Source organism: Mauremys mutica, chromosome 1 (assembly GCF_020497125.1).
Source record: "Mauremys mutica isolate MM-2020 ecotype Southern chromosome 1, ASM2049712v1, whole genome shotgun sequence".
Classification (NCBI taxonomy): domain Eukaryota; kingdom Metazoa; phylum Chordata; order Testudines; family Geoemydidae; genus Mauremys; species Mauremys mutica.
In genome coordinates, this window is record NC_059072.1 from 56,703,754 (window position 1) to 56,730,397 (window position 26,644).

Here is a 26,644-nt window from a genome sequence, read left to right on the forward strand (position 1 = left end):
CCTTCAAACTCCCCAACAAGATTTCTCCCCAGTTGGTCAGAAAGGCAGTGTGATAGCAGGCCAGGACATGCTGATGAAGTGCTAATATACCAAAGTTGTTCTCCCCTCAATTTGAATACTCCTCTCCTGAAGTTCTAAATTATTCTCATTTTAGGCTAAAATTCAGCTCAGCCTTATCTAATCTCTTTATACTGTTTTATAACATGTGGTGTATAATGAACATTGTAACTGAACTGCGATTGTTGAAGTATACCGCAATGTATCTTGCATGGGTGCCAAGGTGGTAGTTATAAATTCAGATTTTTCTTTCAAAGTCAGAGTACAGTACACTGCTTTATAGTTTTAATTAAAATTCACAAGCTTCAGGTGTGAAAGGCACTGAGCTTTCCCCCACACTGAAGGCCTCTCTGCTGCTTTATAGAAGCAGCTTCCCACTGCTTCCTCAACCCTCTAACAGGCTGATACTCATCACTAGCAGCAACTGGAGGATTTTGTTTCCCATGAGCACATCTCTCCCCTACCAATGTTTTTATTCTGCGGTGTCTAAACATATGTTGACAATTACATACTTATGCATGATGGCTTTATAATGTGAGTTCTTGTTGAAAGATATTACAGAAAACCCCAGATAACACTGAATCAAAACTTCAGGTTTTTATTGATAAACTGAAATTACAAAATAGACAGTAAGAAGAGGTTTAGTTAACTGAAATGTTTGAAGGTGTTTTACATTCAATACATATGTACTGGGGGAAAGATTCCATAATCAGTATTGTAATCACTTTTAGATTTATCCAATGCCTACATAAAGCAAATGATATTAACAGCTTGATTTGTTATACAAACCTCTAATACAAATTAACTTCTTAATTTAAAAACCTCATTTCCCCCATACTTACCTTTTGCCATATGGGTGTTTCAAAAGTAATTTATCACTTGCTCATCATCTATATTTTTTCTATTAACAAATCTACTAAATAAACTAGGGGATTTGAGTTATTCATTACATTCCTAACATTCATTTGTTCTAGCAGCTACATCCTTCCCCATGTGCTTTATGAAGGCAAAAAGCATTTTAGAAAGGAGTCATTTAACCATCAAATGACCAGTAATATTTCAAGAAACAACAGTCCCGGCTTTTATTAATGCCCTTATTGTGTGCTGCTTTTAAGTGTTCACTGACAAGAAAATATTAAGCAGATACTACTTAGTGCTTTTGTCTCTTGAACATATATGACAGAATAGATAATGTGGTGGGGTGAATACGTCAGCACGCATAGCATAAGGCCCTATTCAACTCCATTAGTGACTGGGGCTGCTTCCTACTCCAAGAGAATATTTCACCATAAGCACAGGCTTTGTCTTTCTGGGTTGGGTGTGGAGGGAAAGTGCAGTAACACTCCACGTTGCACGTTGGTTGTATATTGGCAAAGATTACACAGCGCCTGCTAGCCAGCAGTTGACATGAAATTTTTTTTAACAGGCTGCAGTCTGACATGTTCTGGCTTTGGATGGGTTCCAGAACAGCCCATTAGGTGATTGTGACAGGGAGCTCATAAGCCCCCACATCAGCAGTCTGATGATTAAGCAATGGGGACAACAGTCTCTCCTACCCACCCTGTAGAGTAAGTGGAGAAGCCAATTCTCTCCCACACTCCGAGGCACCATTGAAGACCTACTCCTGACATAGGGCTGATAGTTTCACGGTAACCCATATCCCACCCCCTCCATGGTCCCTTGAGAGCACCAACTTCTCTCCCTACTGCCCAGGGGGGTTAAGCCTGCACAGCTGCCTGCCTTACACTGTGATATCCCTAGCAAGCCAGTCTGCCTAAAGGCCCATGGCTCTGCTATATTTTCTCTCCAAAGGCTATGAACAGCATATTGCCAACTATTACCAGTTACTCATAATCTTTCTAAGCAAGCACATATATTCTTAAGGTAAAAGCATTACAGTAAAACATGAAAACCCAAGTTCCTATACAGGTGCTAAAAGCTTAGCAGAGGTCATCCATCAGTCTTATCAGGCCCTAGTAGGCCAAAGTCTTTTCAACCCTCCTGCAAAGGTTGGAGCCCTTGGACAGATGGTCCTATCTAGTTGCTGGAACAGAAAGAAGTCTCCAAGTCAGTTTAAACTCGGGCTTTTTATTTCAAAAGCACTTTCTTTGGCTGTTGGTTTCTGGGAAGACCCAGTATGAACCAGGGTCCAAACCAGTTTGAACCAAACCTCGTGAGGGATGGTACCTCTCTGGAGGTGTTTACAACCTGAGTGATTCACCTTAAATCACCTCCTACTGTTTTTAATTCCTAGCGGAACTGTGGCAACCCTCCTCCCTTGGAGTTGCATACAATTCCTGGCCCAGCAAGTGTTACACAGACCACTCATACATTTCGGACAAAATGGTCCCCACAGATATTGCATGCAGTTGTAATATCTGTCACAAGGGCTATACAAAATTTTCTGCAGACCTACACCACAGGACTAGAGGGCACAGAACGGGCCTACATAGGATATTTTGTGGTACAAGAGAGCATTCATTTTGCTAGTTCTCCTCCAGGTCTATAATACCTTGACAAAACTGGAGAGGAGTTGGGTTTTTCTGCCCTTTTGTAGCAGCTCCCCTGGATAGGCTGCAGTAATGGTGCTATAGCTCCAGATTTCAGGAAGTTGTATGGATCAGCAGATCACATATGTTCTATTTGACTGAGTCCCAAGATTACGAGAGCTAGTCTTATTATTTTTCTTTTAAAATTACTTTTAAAATAAAAACTTAAATTTCATCCCAAGCAAGATTTCTAACCCTCACCCAATCAGTAGTGCAGTGTAGTAATACTACCTACATATATCCAACTAGACTTGACCATTTCATTACTAAAAACCATAAGACCTAAAATATGAAAGCCTTCAATATTCCCACTTCAAAGTAAAAGTTTAAATGCACAAGTCAACTGGGCCAAAAGTACAGGGCTGATAAAATTCCTGACAGAGAAACAGTGAGGAAAAACTGCTGAAGTATGTTTCTAAAGTTTCTTCTGTGGCAGTGCTTTTTAATCATGAGGGTCTAACTTCACATTTTTTTAAAATGGAGTTGGGAGCACTAAGTAGCTCCTGATTCAGTTATTTTAAATAAACACGTAGCAATTTTATAGTGATTTGTTCAATGTACTACACAGACATTATGATGTTAAGCTAAAACATGAGACATACTTGATAGGTGCAGGGAAGAGAGGGGGAAAAAACCTGTGGAAGAACACACCTCTTTGCCCTACAAGGGGACAAAAGAGACAAAGGAGGAAGATCAGAGCAGTGAGGGGATGGAAGAGGATTAACTGAGGATCAGAGAAATATATTGAACATATATATATGCAATTTTTAAAAATAGCTGAAATGTAAAATTTCATTGCAGTATAAAATAGACTTAAAAGTCTCTATCGTTGTTTTCAGATTGTTCAGTGCGGTCTCAACAGATTGGGTAACAAGCCATTTTTAATAATGGAAATAATCGGAAGAGCTAAAGTAAATCACACCAGGAAGTATTACTGCTACTGCATTATCTCCCCAGAAAATGAGATTAAAATACATCCCCCCACGAAGCAAGCACAATTGTGATGTTGCCATCTGTTAATGTACATGCCCAACACCTAGGATGTATTATGAAATGACCGAAGACATGCAAACACTTTATATTTAGATCTTTAAAAAAACCTAAGTCCCATTAGTACTGGGATCCTCAAACTGGGGGTCGTGACTCCTCAGGGGATTGTGAGGTTATTACATGGGGTGGGGGGCGTCACCAGCTGTCAGCCTCCACCCATAATACTGCTTCTCCTCCAGCATTTATAATAGAATAGTGTTAAACATAAAAAATGTGTTTTTAATTTATAAGGAGGGTCACAATCAGGCATGCTGTGTGAAAGGGGTCAGCAATGCAAGTTTGAGAACCACTGCATTATTAGGAATATACTTTGACTACTGGACCATTTGTCACGTTAAAGCACATTTTAATTATTTAAGCTCATCCAGAACTTAACTGACGTGTCTAATACTTGATTTTCTTACCCATTTATTATGAAATGTGTATTTTTGCTATTCCTATTGAACAGATTAGATCTAGTTAAAGCAAATTGAGACTCTCCTTGGCGTATTTTAGTAGCTGATTTAGAAAAACAATAAAAGGACTAAAGTGAAAGCTATTAAGGTTCTGCCAGCAGTTTTTTTTTAAACAAGTTGAATGTTCTGAAATTAAATAGCCTGAACATTTACAAATCCAAGGAAAAAAGCTGCCTTCATAATGTATTTATTATATTGCAGTAGAAACGGCAAATGCATTGGAAAACCATTTGTAATCAATTTGTTTTCTCTCAAGAACTGATTCAGTATCATGAAGCCTTTTACTAAGCATAAACAATTTTGCATCAGAGTGTACAGGTAATATAGTTTAACAGAATGATTTAGAAACATTTTAGTATAGTGATTTTAGAGCAGCTCCATAATTGACTGAATGCACTGACTTATGCAAATTTGTAGTGTTTTACTTGATCATACAGTACATAACAGTTTAAGGATGGTATAAAAGTATGAATAATTCTAGTGCTTTCAATGTCAGATTTCTTTAAATGACAGTTCCACAAAACTAGAAGTTAATTTCAAGCAGCAAAATCTCTGTGTGAAAGATAATCTAGCTATTCCTGAATATTTGCATCAGGTAGACTAGTTTCATTCAGCTTCTCTATTCTGAGACAGACATTACATACAATAAAATGTTTTCCTTCATGATGGCTGCAAGGAAAAAAAGTATGTCTTTATTTGGAACACTGCTACAGAATCCGCTCCTGCAAATCTTTACTCAAATGAGTATTCTCATTAGCTTCAGTGGGCTACTCGTGTGAGTAAATGTTTGCAAATCTAGCCCCACAGTGACAGTTAACCCAATAGTAAGAACTGACTGCAGATTACACAGAATCAATATTCAGTACAGAGATCAGGAGTTCATTATAAAGTGTATAGCTATTAAATAATTAAAAATAAAGCACTACTAGTTTTGTAATCCTTTTCTAGTTCTGAACTGATTAACAACTCTTCCACACTATATGGACAATATAAACTCTAAAAAAATGGCAGAGCCAGATAAGTGCTATGGAAAAAACAAGGCTTATTTCTAGCATATATCAGTGTGGAATGATTTCAGTTCATTACTAAAAATTGGAATTTTTCATCTCTTATTGTAATGTATTATTACCAGTGCAAGTAATAGATTTTAATCAGTAGGTGTTTCAGCGTCTGCAGGACCCCTAATTAGTCTTCGGATTCCCCTTTTTCCCGCAGGACCTTTTGGCTTAGCAAAATTTTGTTTGTGTGCATGATGTTTTGGATGAACCTCTTCGTAAAGGAAGTCAGGAGTTAACTCATCACCATTATCTATTTCAATCTGCCAAGGAGGATAAGAGACAGTTAAATGTATTTCATGATTTTGACTAACAACTTGTGAAAGAGTTTATTTTTACTGAAGCACTACAATTATATTCAAACATAAGCAAGGAAGTTCAGAGTTCAAGGTGAAATGGTGACCCTTAATTCATTTGTGTACAGCACCCTCTACAAAACTGAATATACCTACATTTCTTTTTGAGTTTGTCAGACCCTTACTGGTATGCAGTTTTTGTGGTTTAGCTTCCCAATTTGTTTTTCAGGAGTATAACACAAATGTACAATATGTATCTCATGTTGGAAGAAACTCCTTCAAACCTCATGTTCTATCACAACCTTTCAACTTTTAGTAGAAAAACTTAATCATTTTGCCTATTAAAAGTGTTTTAAAAATAATATTTGTAAAGGAAACCAATATACATGTTGCTTTCCCTGCAGAGAGAATAAAATGGACCTGAATCTGCAGCCTAATGCAGCCCAGCCCAGTGTAACTATTCAGACAAGGAAGAAACTATAATAAATTAAAATCTTTATCTATAAAAGTGTCAAAACACAGCCCTGCCTGGAAGAAAACTATTGTTCTCAAGCCAAAATCCACTGGTTTTATTGTATGAATTTAGATCTCTGAAAAATTCTTTGACCCTGTACCACTGAGCATTTAGAATTTTCTGGCATCCCTACCAGGGCCAGTAATAGATCCATCAGCAACTACTTTGCAGCAAGAGGTCAAACAAATCCTCAGGAATACTTTTCCTAGTCATTTCAAAAGGTCATTTCATGACGTTATTTAATTTTAAAGAAATGGGAGCATATTGACCTATATCTAAGAAATATGTATATACAAAGTTATTTTTGACATAGCTTCAATAGATGAACATTGCAATGAAAGAGAATCTCTAGTTGCCATTAATCCTGCCATGATTTTAATACTAAAATGTGATCCACAGAAACAAAATTTAAAAGCTCTCCCCTATTTGTAGCATCTGCAGTTTAAGAACATGACCTGATGTACTGCAGTCCTTGAAGAGCCCCATCAAATATTATCAGTTCTTGAGTTTAGAAGCAATTTTTTCTTTATGGTAATACAGGACTGGAATTCTTTACAAGAAAAGACATGCACTTATTTACAAATCCTAGTTTGCACTAATTGAGGTGCTTAAAGATAGCAATTAAAGTTACAGGGTCACTGCCTAAAATTAATTGGTTTTGAAAGTGTAATTTTTTTTTATCATGAAAGTACAACCTACGAATGTAGATTTTTTTTTAAACATAATTGCACTCAAACACAAAACAATACTTTAGAGCCTACAAATGGAAGCATGAAGGAGCATGTGAATGTTTAGCATATCTGGCACAAATATCTTGCAACACCAGCTATAACACTGCCATGCAAACACCTGTTTCACTTTCAGGTGACACTGTAAATAAAAATTGGGCAGCATTATCTGATGTAAATGTAAACAAACCTGTTTGTCTTAGTGACTGGTTGAACAAGTAGTAGGACTGAGTGGACTAGTATGAGGTGAATTGAAAAATACATTTTCTTTTGTTTATCTTTTTTACAGTGCAAATATTTGTAATAAAAAATAATATAAAGTGAGCACTGTACACTTTGTATTCTGTGTTGTAATTGAAATCAATATATTTGAAAATGTAGAAAAACATTGCAAAAAATGTATAATAAATTTAAATTGGTATTCTATTATGGTTTAACAGGGCAATTAAAACTACGATTAATCGCAACTATTTTTTTTAAATCTAGTTAATTTGTTTTGTGTTAATTGCATGCATTAACTGCGATTAATTGACAGCCCTAAAAATTTTGCCTGACCTCATAAACCATTGTTAGCCAATGCATACAGGCTACACTCACATAGTAATAGGTATTATACACATGGTATTTATATTAAGTGTTGGGTAATCATAAATTGTATTATGCCTTCTCTTGATCGCTTAAGTATTCCACAATACCACGTAAAAGTACAAGTCAACATTTTGCATAGGCAAATGGGAAAACTGTCAAAGTTAAGATATGTAAATATTCTACCCTGGTAGAGGTAGGGGAGTGCCTTCATGGCCCAACTAGTTTGCAATGCAGTGTTCGAAAACAAGAGATAAGAGGAGTATACCAAGGTACCAGTAAAACAAGGTAATTGGGAAAAATTTAGTCCTAAGGGTGACATATATAGTGCTTCTTACTTGTAAACAGGTCCAATATAAACAGAGGTAGTTTTGGGGGTGTATTATGGGATCACACATTCTGTGTAATGTTAACTGAACACACAGTGAGAACCTGCTTCCCAGAAGGACTGGTGATGTATTAAACTTCCTTTCTCGTACCATATTGTTTTCTTTATAGACAATAAATTGGCTCAGCTTGGTTATTTGGTCTCAAACATTTTTAATATTGACATGCAAGTGTAGTCAAAATTAATTGGCTATACATTAACCAACAAAATTCAGCTATACAGAAGATAAAACTCAAGATAAAGGAAATTTATGTTCTTCCCTCACTGAACAGATATGGGACCTCTAATATGCTTACCTTTCTAATTATCTGCATCCACAGTTGTCTTTCTACAATTTCTAACAGTGGGCTCTTGCAGCTAGAATATAGCATCCGTTCTCGAATACTGCACGTATACCCAGGCATAGAGTAGATAAATACTGCAGAATGAAAACAGTGTAAGAACTATTACCTTAAAATCATGACTTGTGACAGACATTTAAACAAAATATTCTACAAAGTCTGAAGGGGAAGAAATAACAGCACTACACTTCTTTAGTTACAATATAAACTTATAAGTGACCATTGAATGAAGATATTGACCAATATTTTCAAGTGAACAATGGTTTTGGGTGTCCAATTGAAGACACTCTAAAAAGTGCTTGATTTTCAGAGTGTGCTCAGCACTTTCCAAAATCAGGCCTTCTTAAAGCGGTTTCAAAGTCTAATGCCCAAAGGACATTGAAAATCAGTGGCCACTTTTGAAAGCCTTGATCACTGAAACTATGCAGCAAATTTTATCATTTACATACCATCTTCCCCATCTCAAGATTACTTCTAAGTTATATGAAATGAACAAATGAAATTTCATATATAGGAATTCTCATACCTATGGATTCCAAGTAATCTCCTTCATGGGAATGCTTGTAAAGGAAAAAATGATAGCGTGCAGAATCCTTTGGAATCCTGTTTGGCAAATCCTTAAGTTCAGTATGGAGTGTGTTGGCCAAAACAATAGTTTCATTTTTTATATCAATTTGCTGTTAAACAAACACAAGTTAGAGCAGATACAGAGAGCAGCATAACCAGAGAATGTGATATGAGAAAACAGATAATTTAGAATCCTATTCTGAATTAAACATTTGCAGTACATGTTCATACAAGCACAATTTAAACAACTACTGCATAATTGTATTCTGTAAAATAATTAAATGCAATATTTTTACTTGCCAGTTGCACATAGTTGAGCTGTTTATTTTTCAGTTTTTCCAAAGCCTGAATAGCTTCCTTAGCCAAAGGGAATGCTACTCCTTGCAGTGTCTGATGCTTGGTATCTACACCAACTTCCACTTGTACCTGGAATTAATATAAATCAGTTTAATTATAATCTAAAATCTTCAAAGTATTCACAAAGTTTTTAGTCTCACAGTAAGTACTATTTCATTCTGCATTCGGTGAATAACAGAGATTTTAAAAAATGATTAAAATGGCTTTGCCTTACTCAACAGATCTGTTCCTTTTTTTATGTTTATAGAATCACATCTGCTTACTTTTCTTAAAAACAAAAACAAAAAAAATCTGTTTTTTATATCATTCTCCCATAACTCTAAATTCTTGGCAGTGCTAAAGTATCAAGAGAATAATTAGTTAAGTTGCAATTTCAGAATCTTTAATACTGATGATTATGTATAAACCAGAAAGAAAACAGCTTGACTTTCATATTCCAGGTGGAATCCTAGTGTTGGCTGACAGTTAGAAAAAACATATATTTGCTTGTAAACTTAGCAAATTTGATATGGAACTCATCAAAAGCCTACAAATATGGAAACCAATTATATCACTTAGAGTCACTTTTCAGAGAAGAACTATTGTCCACATGTACAATGTTCCATAAAATGAACTTTGTGCTCTGTATTTTATTTTCCAAATCTAACTGATCAGAATTTATCTCAGCAGCTTATTTATATATAGACTGTATCTTCCAAAGCCACACAAGCATTTTCCTGTAGCTGATTTATGTTCATCGTCATCACTGAAGTACAACATTAAAAGGGCTAGACTTGAATCAAAATAAACCCAAGATGTTAATATTAAAATCAAAAAGTGAAGTTAATGCAACATTAAAGTTTAAAAATCTAAAATCATACAAAACTGGAAATGAAAAGATTAAGGTATTTGGAGCAATGCTAAATCACACTGCACATATTATATGTGTTAAAGCAGGCCTGCACAACATACGGCCCGCGGGAAATCCCCCGCACACGGCGCTCTGCAGGCAGCCCAGAGCCCTTTGAATCTCGGCCGCGGCAGGGAACCAAAGGGCTCTGTGCTGCCCACAGCGGCGGGGAGCCCAGAGCCCTTTAAATCACAGCCGCGGCCGGGAGTCAGAGGGCTCTGCGCTGCCAGCAGCCGCGGGGAGCCCTGAGCCCTTTAAATCCCAGCCGCAGCCGGGAATCAAAAGGCTCTGGGTTGCCCGCAGCCGCGGGGAGCCCTGAGCCCGTTAAATCCCAGCCGCGGCCGGGAATCAAAAGGCTCTGGGTTGCCCGCAGCCGCGGGGAGCCCTGAGCCCTTTAAATCCCAGCCGCGGCCGGGAGTCAGAGGGCTCTAGGCTGCCGGCAGCCGCGGGGAGCCCTGAGCCCCTTAAATCCCAGCCGCGGCCGGGAATCAAAAGGCTCTGGGTTGCCCGCAGCCGCGGGGAGCCCTGAGCCCTTTAAATCCCAGCCGCGGCCGGGAGTCAGAGGGCTCTGGGCTGCCCACAGCGGCGGGGAGCCCTGAGCCCTTTAAATCCCAGCTGCAGCCAGGAGTCAGAGGGCTCTGGGCTGCCGGCAGCCGCGGGGAGCCCTGAGCCCCTTAAATCCCAGCCGCGGCCGGGAATCAAAAGGCTCTGGGTTGCCCGCAGCCGCGGGGAGCCGTGAGCCCTTTAAATCCCAGCCGCGGCCGGGAGTCAGAGGGCTCTAGGCTGCCGGCAGCCGCGGGGAGCGCAGAGCTCTTTAAATCTCAGCCACGGCCGGGAGTGAGAGGGCTCTGGGCTGCCCGCAGCGACGGGGAGCGCAGAGCCCCTTAAATCCCAGACGTGGCCGGGAATCAAAGGGCTCCGGGCTGCCCGCAGCGGCGGGGAGCCCTGAGCCCCTTAAATCCCAGCCGCGGCCGGGAGTCAAAGGGCTCTGGGCTGCCCGCAGAGATTGCCAGCCGCGGTTGGGATTTAAAGGGCTCAGGGCTCCCTGCGGCTGCAGGCAGCCCAGAGCCCTTTGAATCCCGGCCCGCGGCCGCTGACTGCCCCCTCCCGGGACCCCTGCCCCGACTGCCCCCCAGGACCCCACCCCCTATCTAAATGCCGCTGCTCCTTGTCCCCCGATTGCCCCCTCCCGAGACCCCCGCCCCTAACTGCCCCTTGGGACCCCAGCCCCTATCTAAGCCTCCCTTCTCCTTGTCCCCAACTGCCCCCTCCTGAGAACCCCCCAACTTTCCCCCAGGAACCCACCCCCTACCTGTCCCCTGATAAACCCCTGGGACTCCCATGCCTATCCAACAGCTGCCTGTCCCCTGACTGCCTCCCTGATCCTCCGCCCCATCCAACCCTCCCTGCTCCCTGTCCCTTGACTGCCCCCCGGAACTCCCTACCCCTTCTCCAACCTCCCAGCCCCCTTACCGTGCCACTCAGACCAGCGTGTCTGGCTCCATGCAGCTCCAGACACGTTGCTGCCATGCTCCTCCGCGGAGCCCACAGGCCCCCCGCACCTGCCTTCCAGATTTGAACACCTCAGAATTCAGGAGTGCTCAAGCTCAGTTTGGGCAGCTGTTACTTCATTTCTCCCAAATCAAATATACTGATCCATTGTAACTTGTTGTAGAAAAAGTAGGATAAAATTGAGCAAGAAATGCTTATTAGGACTGGAATTGCTATTTTCAACAGCCATTGCCTTTTGGTTTGTTTAAAAGGAAGACAGTGATATTGCATTGGCAAATTCCCCATAGAAAGAAAGAGTGGAACAAAAGAATAATAAAGGCACCTCAACTTTTCCTCATTTATGTAGGACAGTCTTATAATATGCATCCAGATATCCTCCAATCACACAAGCTGAAAACTGTTCCACTTTACTGCAGCTCTGTAACCATATGGGAACCAATCCTGTCTGTGTTTTGTGCACATCCAAAATTCCAGCTGAATGACCCGCCCTGGGAGCGAGTTACCAGTGACCCAGGGCTGGGGCGGCAGTAGGTGTCGGGGGGGGGGGAGGGGGGGGCACTGGTGGGGGGAGCCCAGGGCTGGGGCAGCAGCAGGGTGGAGGGAGGGCACTGGTGGGGAGGAAAGGGGGAAGCCCAGCGCTGGGGCAGCAGGGGGTGTGGGTCGGTGGGGGGAGAGCCCAGGACTGGGGCAGCAGGAGGGTACAGGGGGGAACCCAGGGCTGGGACGGGGGGCAGCCAAATTTTTTTTTTGCTTGGAGCAGCAAAAAACCTAGAGCCGGCCCTGCCAGGTTCCCCCAGCCACCGGAGCCCTGAGCCCTTTAATTTGACCCTGAGGGCTCCCAGCCACCTCTTCAGCTGGGAGCTCCCGGTTGATTTAAAATAAAGTATCATCACCTCCCCACCCCCAACCTTCCTTTTTGGCCCACAGCTGTTTTGGTGGGGTGGCGCTGGGGAAGGAGGGTTTGTTTCCGCAGGGCTGGGCGGCCCTGGGGCGGGGTGTTTCTGCAGGGCCGGGAGGTTTCGGCCCTCAGCTGTTTTCTTTGGAGTAATGTGGCCCTTGCCGCTTTACAAGTTGTGCAGGCCTGTTTTAAAGTATAAATTTAAATCCCAGTTAGTAACTGAAAATGACATTCTTTGTGCTTCGGCTCGGCAAGCCAGTCAATTGACCAGTCAAGTAATGTCAGTTGACTGCAGCCAAACTGTCAAATATTCCAGCAAGAATGTCCTGATGTAGGCAGCAGCCTCTGTTAGCAAACCTACTTAAAAGTCTTGATCACTCACTACCTGCTAATTTCACCTATGGGGGGGGGGGGGAAGGAGAACTAACTGAAAGCTGAGCCTCATGATTGGTTGGTATGGTCAAGTGATTGGTCAAGTATGTACATGTAGCTTTATTTGTATATCAGGCAATCAATGTACATAGTGGTTTACAGACCACATTAAACAAGTTAAAAGACACAGTTCCCTGCCTTGAAGAGCTTACAGTCTAAACTGACTAGACAAACATACAGAAATCAACTCAGAAGGGAGCAGGAAAGGGAATGGAGGCTTAACGGCCATCAAACCTCCTCCCCCAATACAAAGAAAAAAGATGGACAACCACTAAACTGCTTAAAGAGTTGGACTGCTGCCTACTAAGCATAAGTGCATTTAAAAATGACTTCTCTTTTTATATTTGCTATGTGTTTTATTTATTTATTCTTTTCTTTTGTAACCATTCAGTCTTGAATAACGTTCACATTTAAATGCTAACCTAACATTACCAAAAGAGGTGATATGATTATTCTTTCATTTGTTGTAATTTTCTTTTCATTGTGTTTCATGTTTTTCTGAGCTAACAATTCAATTAGGTTACTTTATTTTTTTTGTAATTGGGCACAAGTATCTATCTAAGGCTAAATCTTATTCTTTTTTGTTACTGTGCTAATAAGTTAGTACTTGAAAATACTGGATCATTTTTTACATTATTTGACAAGTCAATTGGCCAATTATTGTTTGGACTGGACAAATGCTCAACCCTAGTTTGTGTGTCCCTGTCCCACCCTGCAGGCTTTCTGAAACTTTCGACTGGTTTGCTTCTCTCCTCCTGCAATACTTCAGGAATTCTCCACTCATCCCCCTGCCTGTCTTCCCAGACAATGTAGTACCTCATTAATCTTAATTTGCCGAAGTTCCTCTTCTGCTGCAGTCAGAGGGGCAGGGGAGGACTGTGATATCAAGTATTTTTGGTATCCATTCAACGAAACATCATCCTGAAAACACAGAATCAGTATTTGGCATCAATGATTCTTCAGTTAAAGTTTTCTTTGAAGATACTTAATACTCGGAAGGAAGAAAGGGAAAGAACAGTTAATTTACTTTACAGTATCTGTGGTTCCTTGATGTTTAGTCTGTGTGGATCCCACTCTAAGTGTGCATTCACCTCATGAGTGAGAGATCAAAATCTTTGAGTCTTTTTGGGCCCTGCATATCCTCATGACCTCCCCACACAAGGGCATAAAGGGCAGAGTGGCCAGAGCCATCTCTCAGTTCCTCACTAATCCTGAATCACAACTCGAGAAGACTGAAGAAGCAAATATAGGAGTAGTTGTGGGATCCACATAGACAGAACATCTTGAAGAACCACAGTTATTGCTGGGAAGTAACAATTCTTTCTTTGAGTATTTGTCCACATGGATCCCTCTCTAGGTTAACAGCTAACAGTACCCTGTGTAGAAAATGGAATCAAGAGGTCCTAGCTGTCACTACAATTGTAACACTGCCTTCTCAAATTTGGCATCTGATCTCAAGTCCAGGTCAAAGGCATGATCAGAGTCAGAATTTAAGGCCAGAAGGGACTACTAGATCATGCAGTCCAGTGGTTTTCAACCTGCAGCCCAATCAGCACACAGCTGCAACCCATGTGACATTCTCAGGGCCATACAGACAGTATTGGATGTGGCCCAAAATGGTAAATAGGTTGAGAACCACTGTGGTCTGACCTCCCATATATCACATGCCACCATCACCGCACAGCACCCATACACTAAATCCAACAACTGAAATTAGCCAAAGAATTACAGCCCACTGGAGACTAGACTTTTATGTGCTACAGGCAGAGAATAAGAGGGACTCAGATATACTAGTGCTCAAGGCCCTTGCACTGGCAAGGAAATGATTATCCTGACAAGTGACCTGGCTCCCACATGGTGCAGAGAAATTAAAAAAAACAAAAACAAAAAACAACCAAGGTTGCTCTCAATCTGACCTGGGTGAAAATTCCTTCCTCACCCCATATATGATGATTAGCTAGACCCTGGATATGTGAGGAAGAATGAGCCAGCAAATCACCTGAGAGAGAGAATGCTCGGTGCCACCCAAGAGCCTTGGCCCACCCCGCCCAGTGTCCCATCTCCAGTTGTGGACATCCCTGATGCTTCAGAAAAAGGAGATTTAAAAAAAAAAAAAAACCTTCAAAAATACACATGGGGAAAAATCCATTCTGGCCTTTATCAAACCAATCCCATCATACAAACTGCACTCATAAATTTGTCCAACTCGCTCTTAAAACTAATTAAGTTGTTTGCCCCACAACTCCTATTGGGAGGCTGTTCCAGAACCTGACCCCTCTGATAGTTAGAAACCTTCTTTTAATTCCAGGCTGATTTGTTCATGGCCAGTTTACATCCCTTTTTTCTTGTACCAACATTATCCTTTAACTTAAATCGCTTTTCAACCCTCCCTGGTATTTAACCCCCTAATGTGTTTATACAGGGCGATTGTATTCTCTCTCCGCCTTCTTTCTGCAAGACTACACAAGCAAACTCTTCCACTTTTCTCTCAGAAAATAGGCCCTCCAGCCCCCGGATCATCCTTATAGCTCTTCACGGCAATTGTTCCAGTTTAAATGCATCTTTCTTGAACATGGATGATCAGAACTGTACATAGTATTCCAAATGAGGTCTTACCAATGCCTTGTACTTCTCTATCTTGCCCCACGCGGCTTCCTGAGGAAGAGCTCTGTGTGGCTTGAAAGTTTGTCTCTTTTGCCAACAGACGTTAGTCCAATGAAGATATTACCTCACCCACTATGTCTCTCTAATATCCTGCAACCTACATGGCTACAACTACACTACCTTCCAGATGTCAGATATGGGAATATTCCCATAAATGTGCAAAGGAGGCAGCCTGAGCTCTGGTTGACTGAATTTTGATATTTGGGGGATGAAGTACACCTGCCACGAGGGAACAGACTGAAATACGCTGCATAATAGGGACGTAACCTTAAAATTATATAATTTAACTGATTAAAGGGAGAGGGGCCAGGGCTGCTCCAGCTGGCCAGGGAGGGGGCGGGGCCACTCCTGCCAGCACGCAGAGGGTTAAGGTCAGTTAATGGTAAGCCTAACGCTTACCAGTTAATATTTTACATCCCTACTGCATAATCCATTTAAATAATCTCTGAGAAGATAAGGATTGTCCCAAAACAATATTATTTAGTGCAATAAAAAAAGATAGGAAGCTTATCTAAAGGGCTTTCTTTGTACTATTTAGGTAACATAGCAGGGCCATAGCAACATCGATGGTGGGGAGTTTCTTCTCCCCTGGAGTGGAATGGGGTTTAAGAATGATTCCCCCAGTTTTCTATCAACTGGGTTAAATGGAAACATGGGAACTACTTTGGGAATACATTTAGGATGAAGTCTCAACACCAGCCTTATCTTGATTGAATATGCTATGAGGAGGGTTGGCCATGAGGGCTTGGAGTTCACCGACTCTTCAAGATCATATAAAGGCCACCAAAAAGCCATCTAGAGAGTAAAGTGGTGAAGAGAGCAATCACCGAGAGGTCCAAATGGGTTGAGGGGCTCCATGAGACTCACAAGCACAATATGAGATCTCAAAAACAAGGGCACTCCCTGAGTGGAGCGAAAGTTAATTTTACACTATTTATTTCTCTCCTCAGAGAGAAAATGTAAAGTTAACCCTTAAAAAAAAATCTAGAAATAGTATGGTGGAAGAATACTGAGTATGACTGAACCTGAGGCTCAAGGTGGGTGAGGTGTTATTTTTTATTGGACCAGCTTGTGTTGGTGCAGTAAACTTTTGAACCAGAGGCTGGCATATTGAAATTGCTGCAAGGTGGATCCTCATGAAAGTGATGGAGAGTCCAGAGAGTTTCAGGTACAGAATATAGTCAAAATCTTGGGGATACAGCTCTCCGAAGGGTCACAGCTCTGCAAAGATTGAGAATCATTTCCATTCTGAGGATTGGGTTCCCCTTATGGAGGGCTTCCTGCTTTGTAGTAAGATTTCTCATACCTACAACAAACAATCTCTCAGTGGCATTTAGCCAGCCAACTTCCAGGCTGTTAGAAGTAATGGTTTCAGGTCTGAATGTAGAATTTGGCTGATTTCTGTGATATGTCAAGTCTGCAAATGTATTTTAGGCTGAGTTGCTGAATCAGATCAGTCAGCCAGAACTGGCTGGATGACTAAAAAGCTATTAGACCTGTCTGATTTTTCTTATCACTCTGGGTATGAGAGGAATTGGAGGAAATGCATACAGGAGACCCTGATTCCTGCTGGTGTGCTGAGACTACTGCCTAACACAGTGAAAAATATTGCAGGGATGGCCAAACTAACTGACCCTCTGAGTTGCACATGACAATCGTCAGAAATTCAAGAGCCGAAGTGTGCCTGCCAGGACTCAAGGCTTCGGCCCATTGGGGTCCCTCCCCACTGGGCAGAAGCCAGATACTGTGATTGACAGTAGAGTCCAGGTGCTATCGATGCAAGATCCTGTCTCTCCACAGCATTGAGAGAATTCAAAAAGTATCTTGCAGTGGTAGTGGCACATCTGAGGAGACAGAGTGTCCACATCTACCCATATCTAGATGATTAGCTGATCAAAGGCAGATCCCATTAGGAAGTCTCCATAGCCCTAAATTTTGTCCTTGACAGTGGCAAACCGCTGGGAGCTGCTGCTTTAGCTCTGTGAGGAGAGGCAGCAGCAAGAGCAGCAACTCTGTCTAAAGCTCCCAGCTATTTGTCGCTCTCTCACCCCACGGGAGCAGCTCCCAGCTTGCTGTGGGTTGGGGTGAGATGGTACCATGTGACCAAGCAGGGCCAGCATGTCGTCTCTGGCTTCTGCCCAGTGGGGAGGGGCCCCCATGGGCCAATGGGCCGAAGCCTTGAGTCCTGGCAGGCACACTTCGGCTCTTGAATTTCTGACGATTGTCATATGCAGCTCAGAGGGTCAGTTAGTTTGGCCATCCCTGCAATATTTTTCCCTCAGCCTCTCCTCATAAACCATGTTCTCCAGACCCCTCAGGCAGGTTGTTGTTGAGAATAACTGGGTGTTCTCTACCTAGTCTGGCTTTGGTATCTGAAGGGCTTCCGCAATGAGGCAGGGGTATAGCTAGTGATCATAAAGTGGCCATGGAATCCTTCAGCAAATAAAAATCATCATCCATATGGGTGATTAATATGTCTATGCTCTCAAAGGGAAGGTCCTCAATGGTATTCTACACCTCCTTTTGGATATCTGATGCTTATAGCCAGGATGTTCTCCTCATTGTGACTGCAATGGCCATGGATTGAGTGTCCATATCCAAAGCATCATGGCTGCTTGCAGAGATGTTTTTGCTACTAGCAGACCCTCAATTACAGATTTTTATTCCTCCCTGGTATCTTGAGGAAGATGCTTTGTCCCAGGTTAAAAATAAAAAAATCCTATTTAGCAAACAGTGCTTGTCATTTGTTATTTGTGATTAGAGAAAGGCAGAGGAACAACCCCTTTCTCCCAGAGAGCTCTAGCTTCTTAAGATCTTTGTATTTGGAAGCAGCCTTCAATGGGCCAGGCTGTCGGACTCTCTTAGACTGCTGTGTACTCGGTACAGAGGATGAACTGATGGTGCTGGAGAACTAGTGACTTCTGACAACAAGTCTGCCGGAAATATTAGGGCTTTGATTGTCAGCATTGGTACTCAGAGATTTGGTGCAGACACATTGGTACCAGATGTAAGTACAGGGGTTGTTTTGGTGTTACTAGGTACAAAGTAGGAAGTTGATCCTGTGCCACTTGCCCCTGTATTACAAGAAGACTCTGCACTCAATTTCTGTAGGTAGATCGAAGGCAAATAGTAGTTCTTATGCTCTCAGCTAGGGGAGGCAGACTGGTGATGGGAACCAAGTTTGGTCCAGTATCCTGCTCTACCTTTCCTTGGAATCTAAACAGGAAAAGGGGGAGAATATACTAAGGAGCAGCACATGGATGGACACAGCCTGGTTTTGTGTCTATGCCACTGATGGTAAGAGGAAAGTAAGAGATAGTTACAACTGATATGCCCTTTGTGTCCTTACGTTGGGGAGGACAGCAAGACATGCACAGCCTACACAACAAACACTGCTGTTCAAAGCTTCAAGTGTCATGCATATGAGGTGTATGCACAGCCAGAGTGAGATCCACACCAGCAAATACTCGAGGAAGTTGGGATTTTTACACAAATGTAAATCAGACATGAACACAACTAAGAACTTTATACACACATTAGAACCTTACAGAATAAATGTGTGTCGGGATTAAAAACTAGAGAAGTGAGGATGAGATTGTAAGGGATGCAAATGAAAGAGGGAAGGATAAATGGATGGTAAAAAATGAAAACACACGGGGAAGTAGAGAGAAAAATCAATGGGGACGATGGGAGAGAAGGAAAGAGTGTGACAAAGACAATAGATTTAAAAAAATAGATACATCTAGAGAGAGGAGAATGAAAGTAAGATTGCAGAACATAGCAAGCTATAAAGCATATGCAAATAGAGAAGGAAATGTAATGCTAATATATAACAATAAAATAAATATGATCATCTCTCTCGCTCTTTTACCCTCTCCCCACCCCCGTTCTACCTGAAAGAGAGCAGAGAGATTTCTATGCCACCAATGAATTCATTCGCTCCTGGATTCTGCTCTAAACTATTTCTTCCGGAGATCACATTTTTGCCTGGGTTCAAAGAAACCCTTATGAAAAGTGGGCTAGTTGTTGTTTTGTTCTTGTTTTGCCTCTGAAATGAATCAAATTCCCCCATACAAGAAGGTATAAAAAAAGGGTTCTGTTGGAGCATCCGCCAAACCTTCTATGAAGGAAAGTTATTTACTTTGTAACATTTCATCTCCGAAGATATCTTGCAGGATTCTTAGTCCTAGGCGTAGCTCAGTAGAGAGCCCAGCAGAACTCTCCTAGCTCTCAAGGTTTTGGTTTTTTACCCTTAAAAGGCAAGGGATAACAAGGTAGGGTGTAAGTGAGGGCCCCCTCAACTGGCTGTCATGCACCATCTCCTACCGAGTATTAACTATGATTACACCCCAGTCAGTTCCATTTATTGCATGGGAGGTGAAGCACCCAGAAAGAAAAAGCCAGTTCAAGAGGATCAATAGGGGAAAAATAATAAAAGATGTCTCAGAAAAATTAAAGGTGCACAAAGGGGGACACCTCTAAATAGTAACCTCCAAACTCTAAGGGGTAAGTGGATTTGTGAGTGAGAATCCTGCAAGAAGATCTCTTCAGAGAAGTAGAATTACAAGGCAAAATGATTTTCCTTTCTGCAATACGAGCTCCTACATCTGTCGACACAGGGCAAAAAAAAGCCTTGAAAGGCTTAGGGCTTTGTGGCAGCCTGACAGAGGATCAGAATTCACTGGGCCCAATTGTAGAAGATTTACTGATACTTGGACACTGCTCTCCACTCTAGTACATAAATGCAGGGGTGGAAAATCTGGAGACCTTGATATGGAGAGGCCTGGAATCGAAAGCTTTCACAAAGGCATATCAGGGAGCTCCTATTTATATATCCAGGTACATGATTCTCATCACTGTTGTATCTGAGTGCTTCATGTGAATTTAAAAGAACAAAACAAAACAACTCTCTCTTTTCCTTTCTTGCTACCAAAATGAAAGCTGAGACTCTGGAGCACAATCCTTGGGCAAGAAATAATTTAAAATGGGAAGATCCTCTAACTGTTCCTAGAGGTGACTGTTTACCCTTTACAGTAATTAAGCACAAGAAATACACAGCCTCTAAACAAACTGTTTGGAAAAGGAATTTAAAATAAAGTGACACTTAAAACAGAAATGCTATTCTGTACACATTTTATACTGCTGTTCTCTTTCTAAATAAAAGGAAAAAAGATTTATATTTAAATTACTGTAGTAAGAAGAGAGCCTGAAATATAAAGCCTTGTATTAGAAGCCTGGGCTAAAGTAGTGGTCAAAAAACTTTGCTGATATAAAGCAAAGTCAGATTGTGAGCAAGAGGCAGGCCCTGCTCAGAGCATTTGGCAAACATAGGGCTGATATTGCAAAAACACACATTCCTAAGAGATGCGAGGCACAAAGCACTCAAGCAAGCACATTCCAGAAGGGTGGTACCAAAACACCTCGATACCGGTACATTCCCCAAAGATAACAGGAACACACTGACCGCTATTAAGGATAAGGTCAGGTTGACAGCATGATGAATAGAGATGTTTTGATTGAACCTACAGGTACAAGGCAATGGGTGGCGCCCTGATACGTCAGAGGGTGATGCATAACTTGTATAAAGATGTATCTCAGACAGTGTTTTTGTCCAGCCGAGGGGGCAGTGGAAAGTCCCGCCACTGATTGAGCTGCATCCATTGTCATGAGCATACATGTCTTATTATCCTCGTAGAGTCTGCCAGGTGCTATTACCGTGCTTCGTCGACAATATACCTGGTCGGGAGCCTTCGCTACTAAACCAAGTCTTGTGGTCTTATTGAACAGTTCACTCGAGATCTGCTGTGCCAGCTATCTGCGCAGAGCTGGGACAACACACACAGAGAACAAACACACGCAGCTGAACATCTGACCACAATTATTATTTAAAATGTTTTACTATGCAACTTAGCCCATAGAAGAATTTTATTATTCCTGAAAAAGAGCATATATGCTGACATTAAAAATATACCTTTGTTGTTCCAAATACTTCATCTTTAATGTGACCACCTCCAAATTCTTTCTTCAGAGTTGCCCGTGTTGCTGCATACAACATTTTTTGACGAACCTGTTATGTTGCAAAAGAGTTCTTTTGATTTTTTAATGTACATGGAAGCTAGTGCAATTCAATTATTATTGAACTTCTGAAATATTTCATTAAGCAAAATAAAAGTTACAAGAAGATTAATAATAGGAATATACTCAGTACAATGAGCTTTGGAGTGTGATAATTTGACATGCTATTAAGCATTTGAAGGGTACGATGAGAGATGTTTTACAACAACCCCATCAAAGTAATTCTAAATTGCAACTGTTACGGTAATTTTCAGAGTATGGGGGACATTTGCAAAAAGTTACAAATAACATAGTAACATCTTAAAAAAAAAATCTGTTCTAGATTCTGTTGTTGCTGGTCTGAATATTGATACAAGCAACTGGATTAAAAAAACGGGAGGGAGAGAGAGAGAGAGACAGACAGACACAATAGCCTACAAACATTACCCTGTTTGGTTCAATAATGGATCTGAATAACTATCGCAACCACAGAAGGAATGAAAAATAAATACTGAAGTGGAATATCCAAGTTAAGATGTACTTAAGAAAAAATTAATTAAAAAAATTTACTGGAGCCTATAAAAGCAGCACTAAGCACAGTCACCTGCCTCACAAACAGAAATAGCTCCATAAATCATCCCTGTTAATCCAATTTTCCTTCTTGATTAGGATGGAGTTTAAGTAGATTTAAAGGATAATGACTTTTTGAGGAAGACACATCTGTATCACAGAAAATATTCAAGTTCTTGTGTTTCCTTTCATGAATTTAATTAATGAAATAAAAAACTTACACTCTTCAGTTAAATAAATCTAATATTTGATAAAACCTTTTATTTCAATACATAATTAGCATTAGGTAGGCTGTAATCTTTACCATTCTGGAGTTCCTCAATTTTCTCTTGTCCCCTTTTCTCTTCCGCAACCCAATCCTGAGACAGGCCAACAAGCCTACCTATTTATTCACTGTAATTGTAGAGCAGAAGTCCCCAGGAAATATTTTCTTGCTAAAAACAGCTGGACTTAATATGGAGCCAACAAATACAATTCCTAAATCAGCATGAAATAAATTTCAAGATGCTTGCCCACTTCCTTCCAGAGCTAAGCAGGCCACCTCCAAAACACTGCCAGCTCCTGCTCACCTGGGATTTAGACCAGATGGCCAAGATACTGCAGATAGTCTGGAAATCTGTAGCTCCTTCAGACTTTTGGACAATGTGGTTTTAACAACACGAAGACATTAATATTACTTACATGAGAGTGATCTGGTGACCATGCAATGAAGATCCATTCATATCCTTGAGCATTCTGAGAATCTAATCTGTACAATAAATAACATGGTTGCTTGTCTTCAAGAAGGGGAAGAACAAAGGAATCATAATCCTTTTCCCATGATTCATCAGGCTGCCTAGAGGATCCCACTACAAGCTGTTCTATAAACAAAAACAAAGACTGCAGGTCAGTGAAGTGGTTTGAAACATTAAGCTTTTGCAATTAAAGATACTTATGGCTTAATCCTGAAAAGTTCTGCCCATGAGAACGGAAAACAATGGCACTTCATGCAGCAATAGGTACACATACGTATAACTGTTTACATGATCAAGCCCTAAATTATTTCAACTCTTAAATACTAAAACATAAGAAAATATCCACTGGTTGGTCTGATTTCATTGTTGGCCCACAAGGTGTTCAGATCAAGGACTTGCAAGTAGATGTGGAAGGGATTTTCACTTAAAATAAATCCAGTTTGGAGAGAGAGAGTAATGTATGTATGTAATGCTATGTAAGTAGTAATAACAGATAGAAAGAAAAAGAGCACTATGTAAGACTCAAGTTCATGGAAAGCCATGACAATATTAATTATTATTTATTGTACCTAGAGGCCCCATCTGACATCAGAGTTGCAATAGACCTGTACATACATGCACAGAGTATGCCTACACTGGAATAAAAGACCCAGCGCATAGTTGTGACTGGCCTGGGTCAACTGATTTGGCTCACAGGGCACAGACTGCAAGGCTAAAAATTGCAGTGTAGACATTCAGGCTTCGGGCTGGAGTCTGGGCTCCTTCCCCCTCAGAGTCCCAGAGCTTGGGCTCCAGCCCAAGCCTCCACATTGCAATTTTTAGTCCCACAGCCTGAACCCCACGAGCCCAAGTCAGCTGACCCAGGCAAGCAATGGGTGTTTAATTGCCGTGAGAGACAGTCGCTGCACCCAAAGAGCTTATAATCTAAATAGACAAGATAGGTGAAGGATGAAAGACGAAACAAGCATAGAAGTGACTTGCCCAAGGCAGGTCAGTAGCAGAACTGGGATAACAATCTATGTCTCCTGACTCCCAAGTTCAGCACCGTAACCACTAGACCACCTTGCAAAGACTGGAACTTTCACTCCCCCGTCCTCTCTCGACAGATCTAATTGCTCCACGATCATATGCAGATTTTGTTTTAACTAGAGCCCTAATTATGGGTGGGGAGGAAGGCAAACAAGACTCCTCCTTTCCATGGCCTGTCTGCCCAAGAAGAAAGACTGCAAAAAGGCAGGCAGGCAGGGGGGTCCAGTCTGAAAAGGAATATAACTGGAACTCTGAAACACAGAAACTTTACAAACTGCCTGCAACAATATCTAGGGTGAGAAATACTATTTGTAACCAATTTCTTTAGTAAAACTAGCTTAGTTTGCGTGTTTGATTTCCTTTGCTTAGTAATCTGCTTTGTTGTTTGTTACCCCTTTTACCACTTAAAATCTGCCTTTTATAGTTAATAAAATTTGTTTTATGTTCTTATGTTTTGTTTATTATTAAACCCAGTTTGTGTAATTTCTAACTGTAGGGGCAAGAAGTGTGCACACCTCTCTCCACATTGAGGGAAGGGGCGAATTTTATATCATCTCTTTGGGTCTGCACTCCAAGGGACGTGGACATCTGAGTGCTGGAGCAAGTCTCTTAAGCTGAGTCTTCCCAGAGCTGATCTGCAGAAGAGTGTGGACCTGCCTGTGTGTGTGCTAGATGGAAGAGCTTATCCCATATCCCTGTTGGAACTTTCTGCACCTCTTAGTCATCATGACTAATATAGGGCTCATTCTGGAGCATGTTGATATCACTCCATCAAGCCAAGAAAAGAGGTGTCCGTGACCCTTAAGGCATCCGTGTCAGAAGACAAGGGGCTCCCTGGCCTCTAGCAGTGGCCTGATCAGCTCAGTGCACACCAACTCGCTACTGTTATAAGGGCTGTCAAGTGATTAAAAAAATTAATTATGATTAATTGCACTGCTAAACAATAATAGAATACCATTTATTTAAATATTTTTGGATATTTTCTACATTTTCAAATATATTGATTTCAATCACAACATAGAATACAAAGTGTACAGTGCTCACTTTATATTATTTTTAATAAAAATATTTGCACTATAAAAAACAAAAATAGTATTTTTCAATTAACCTAATACAAGTACTGCAGTGCAATCTCTATCATGAAAGTTGAACTTGCAAATGTAGAATTATGTACAAAAAAATAACTGCACTCAAAAATAAAAAAATGTAAAACTTTAGAGCCTGCAAGTCCACTCAGTCCTATTTCTTGTTCAGCCAATTGCTAAAACAAGTTTGTATACATTTGCAGGAGATAATGCTGCCCTCTTCTTGTTTACGTCACCTGAAAGTAAGAACAGGCATTTGCATAGCATTGTTGTAGCCAGTGTCACAAGATATTTACGTGCCAGATGCACTAAAGAGTCATATTTTCCTCCATGCTTCAACCACCATTCCAGAGTACATACATTCAAGCCGATGACTGGTTCTGGTCAACGATGATCCAAAGTGGTGCGGACCGACACATTCATTTTCGTTATCTGAGTCAGATGTCATCAGCAGAAGACTGATTTTCTCTTTTGGTGGTTTAGGTTGTGTAGTTTCCACATCGGAGTGTTGCTCTTTTTTACTCTTATGAAAGCATGTTCCACATGTTCTCTCTCTCACATTTTGGAAGGCACTTCAGATTCTTAAACCTTCGGTTGAGTGCTGTAGCTATCTTCAGAAATCTCACACCAGTACCTTCTTTGAATTTTGTCAAATCTGCAGTGAAAGTGTTCTTAAAATGAACATGTGCTGGGTCATCATATGAGACTGCTATAACATGAAATATATGGCAGAATGCAGGTAAAACAGAGCAGGAGACATGCAATTCTCCCCCAAGGAGTTCAGTCACAAATTTAATTAATGCCTTTTTAAAAAACAAACAAACAACGAACATGACCAGCATGGAAGCATGTCCTCTGGAATGGTGGCCAAAGCATGAAGGGGAATACGAACGTTTAGCATATCTGGCATGTAAATACTTTGCAATGCCGGCTACAAAAGTGCCATGCAAACGCTTGTTCTCACTTTCAAATAACATTGTAAATAAGAAGTGTCAGCATTATCTCCCATAAATGTAAGCAAACTTGTTTGTCTTAGCGATTGGCTGAACAAGAAATAGGAGTGAATGGACTTGTAGGCACTAAAGTTTTACATTGTTTTGTTTTTGAGTGCAGTTATGTAACAAAAAAAAAATCTACATTTGTATGTTGCACTTTCATGATAAAAAGATTGCACTACAATACTTCTATGAGGTGAATTGAAAAATACTATTTTTTGTTTATCATTTTTACAGTGCAAATATTTGTAATGAAAAATAATAATATAAAGTGAGCACTGTACACTATATTCTGTGTTGTAATTGAAATCAATATATTTGAAAATGTAGAAAATATCCAAAAATATTTAATAAAGTTCAGTTGGTATTCTATTGTTTAACAGTAGGCAATTAATCACGATTAATTTTTTTAAACACAATTAATTTTTTGAGTTAATCACGAGTTAACTGCGATTGACAGCCCTAGTTATAGTCTGTATCTGTACAAGGTGTCATGTAATACGTTACTGGAAAACTAACAGCTCACTGATCATTAACATTCTTGCGTTATGTATGTACCGTCAAACAACAAAGGACTATGCAGATGTGCTGGAATTATGATGAAAATGTGTTTAAACCAGGCATATCAGGGGGAATTAATAAACAGGATTTCTTCAGACAAAGGAATGTGGTTCTGTCTGACTGAATATGTCTCCCATGTAAATTGAGCAAGGTGTGACCAAGGACAAAGAAAAGCACACAAACCATTTGGAGAGCAAGTAGGGAAAAAGTGATCACTTATTCTCAGTGGAGGACGGAGACTGCACCACCAGGAAGCCTTTCTACCTCTTGAAACAGAGT

General features: G+C 40.9%; 1 protein-coding gene across 1 annotated transcript in view; it reads right to left on the reverse strand.

The window, feature by feature from the left end:
* Window positions 1–3,848: 3,848 nt before the first annotated feature.
* TWF1 (twinfilin actin binding protein 1) overlaps window positions 3,849–26,644 on the reverse strand; it is a 33,172-nt gene continuing 10,376 nt past the window's right edge. Inside the window, exons 3-9 of the mRNA XM_044981413.1 lie at window positions 22,643–22,821; window positions 21,309–21,404; window positions 13,490–13,594; window positions 8,886–9,011; window positions 8,545–8,695; window positions 7,974–8,095; window positions 3,849–5,429 (exon numbers count right to left, since the gene is read on the reverse strand). Of these exons, the coding sequence (XP_044837348.1) occupies window positions 5,259–5,429; window positions 7,974–8,095; window positions 8,545–8,695; window positions 8,886–9,011; window positions 13,490–13,594; window positions 21,309–21,404; window positions 22,643–22,821 (950 nt within the window). The 3' untranslated portion in view covers window positions 3,849–5,258. The remainder of the gene's footprint in view (window positions 5,430–7,973; window positions 8,096–8,544; window positions 8,696–8,885; window positions 9,012–13,489; window positions 13,595–21,308; window positions 21,405–22,642; window positions 22,822–26,644) is intronic.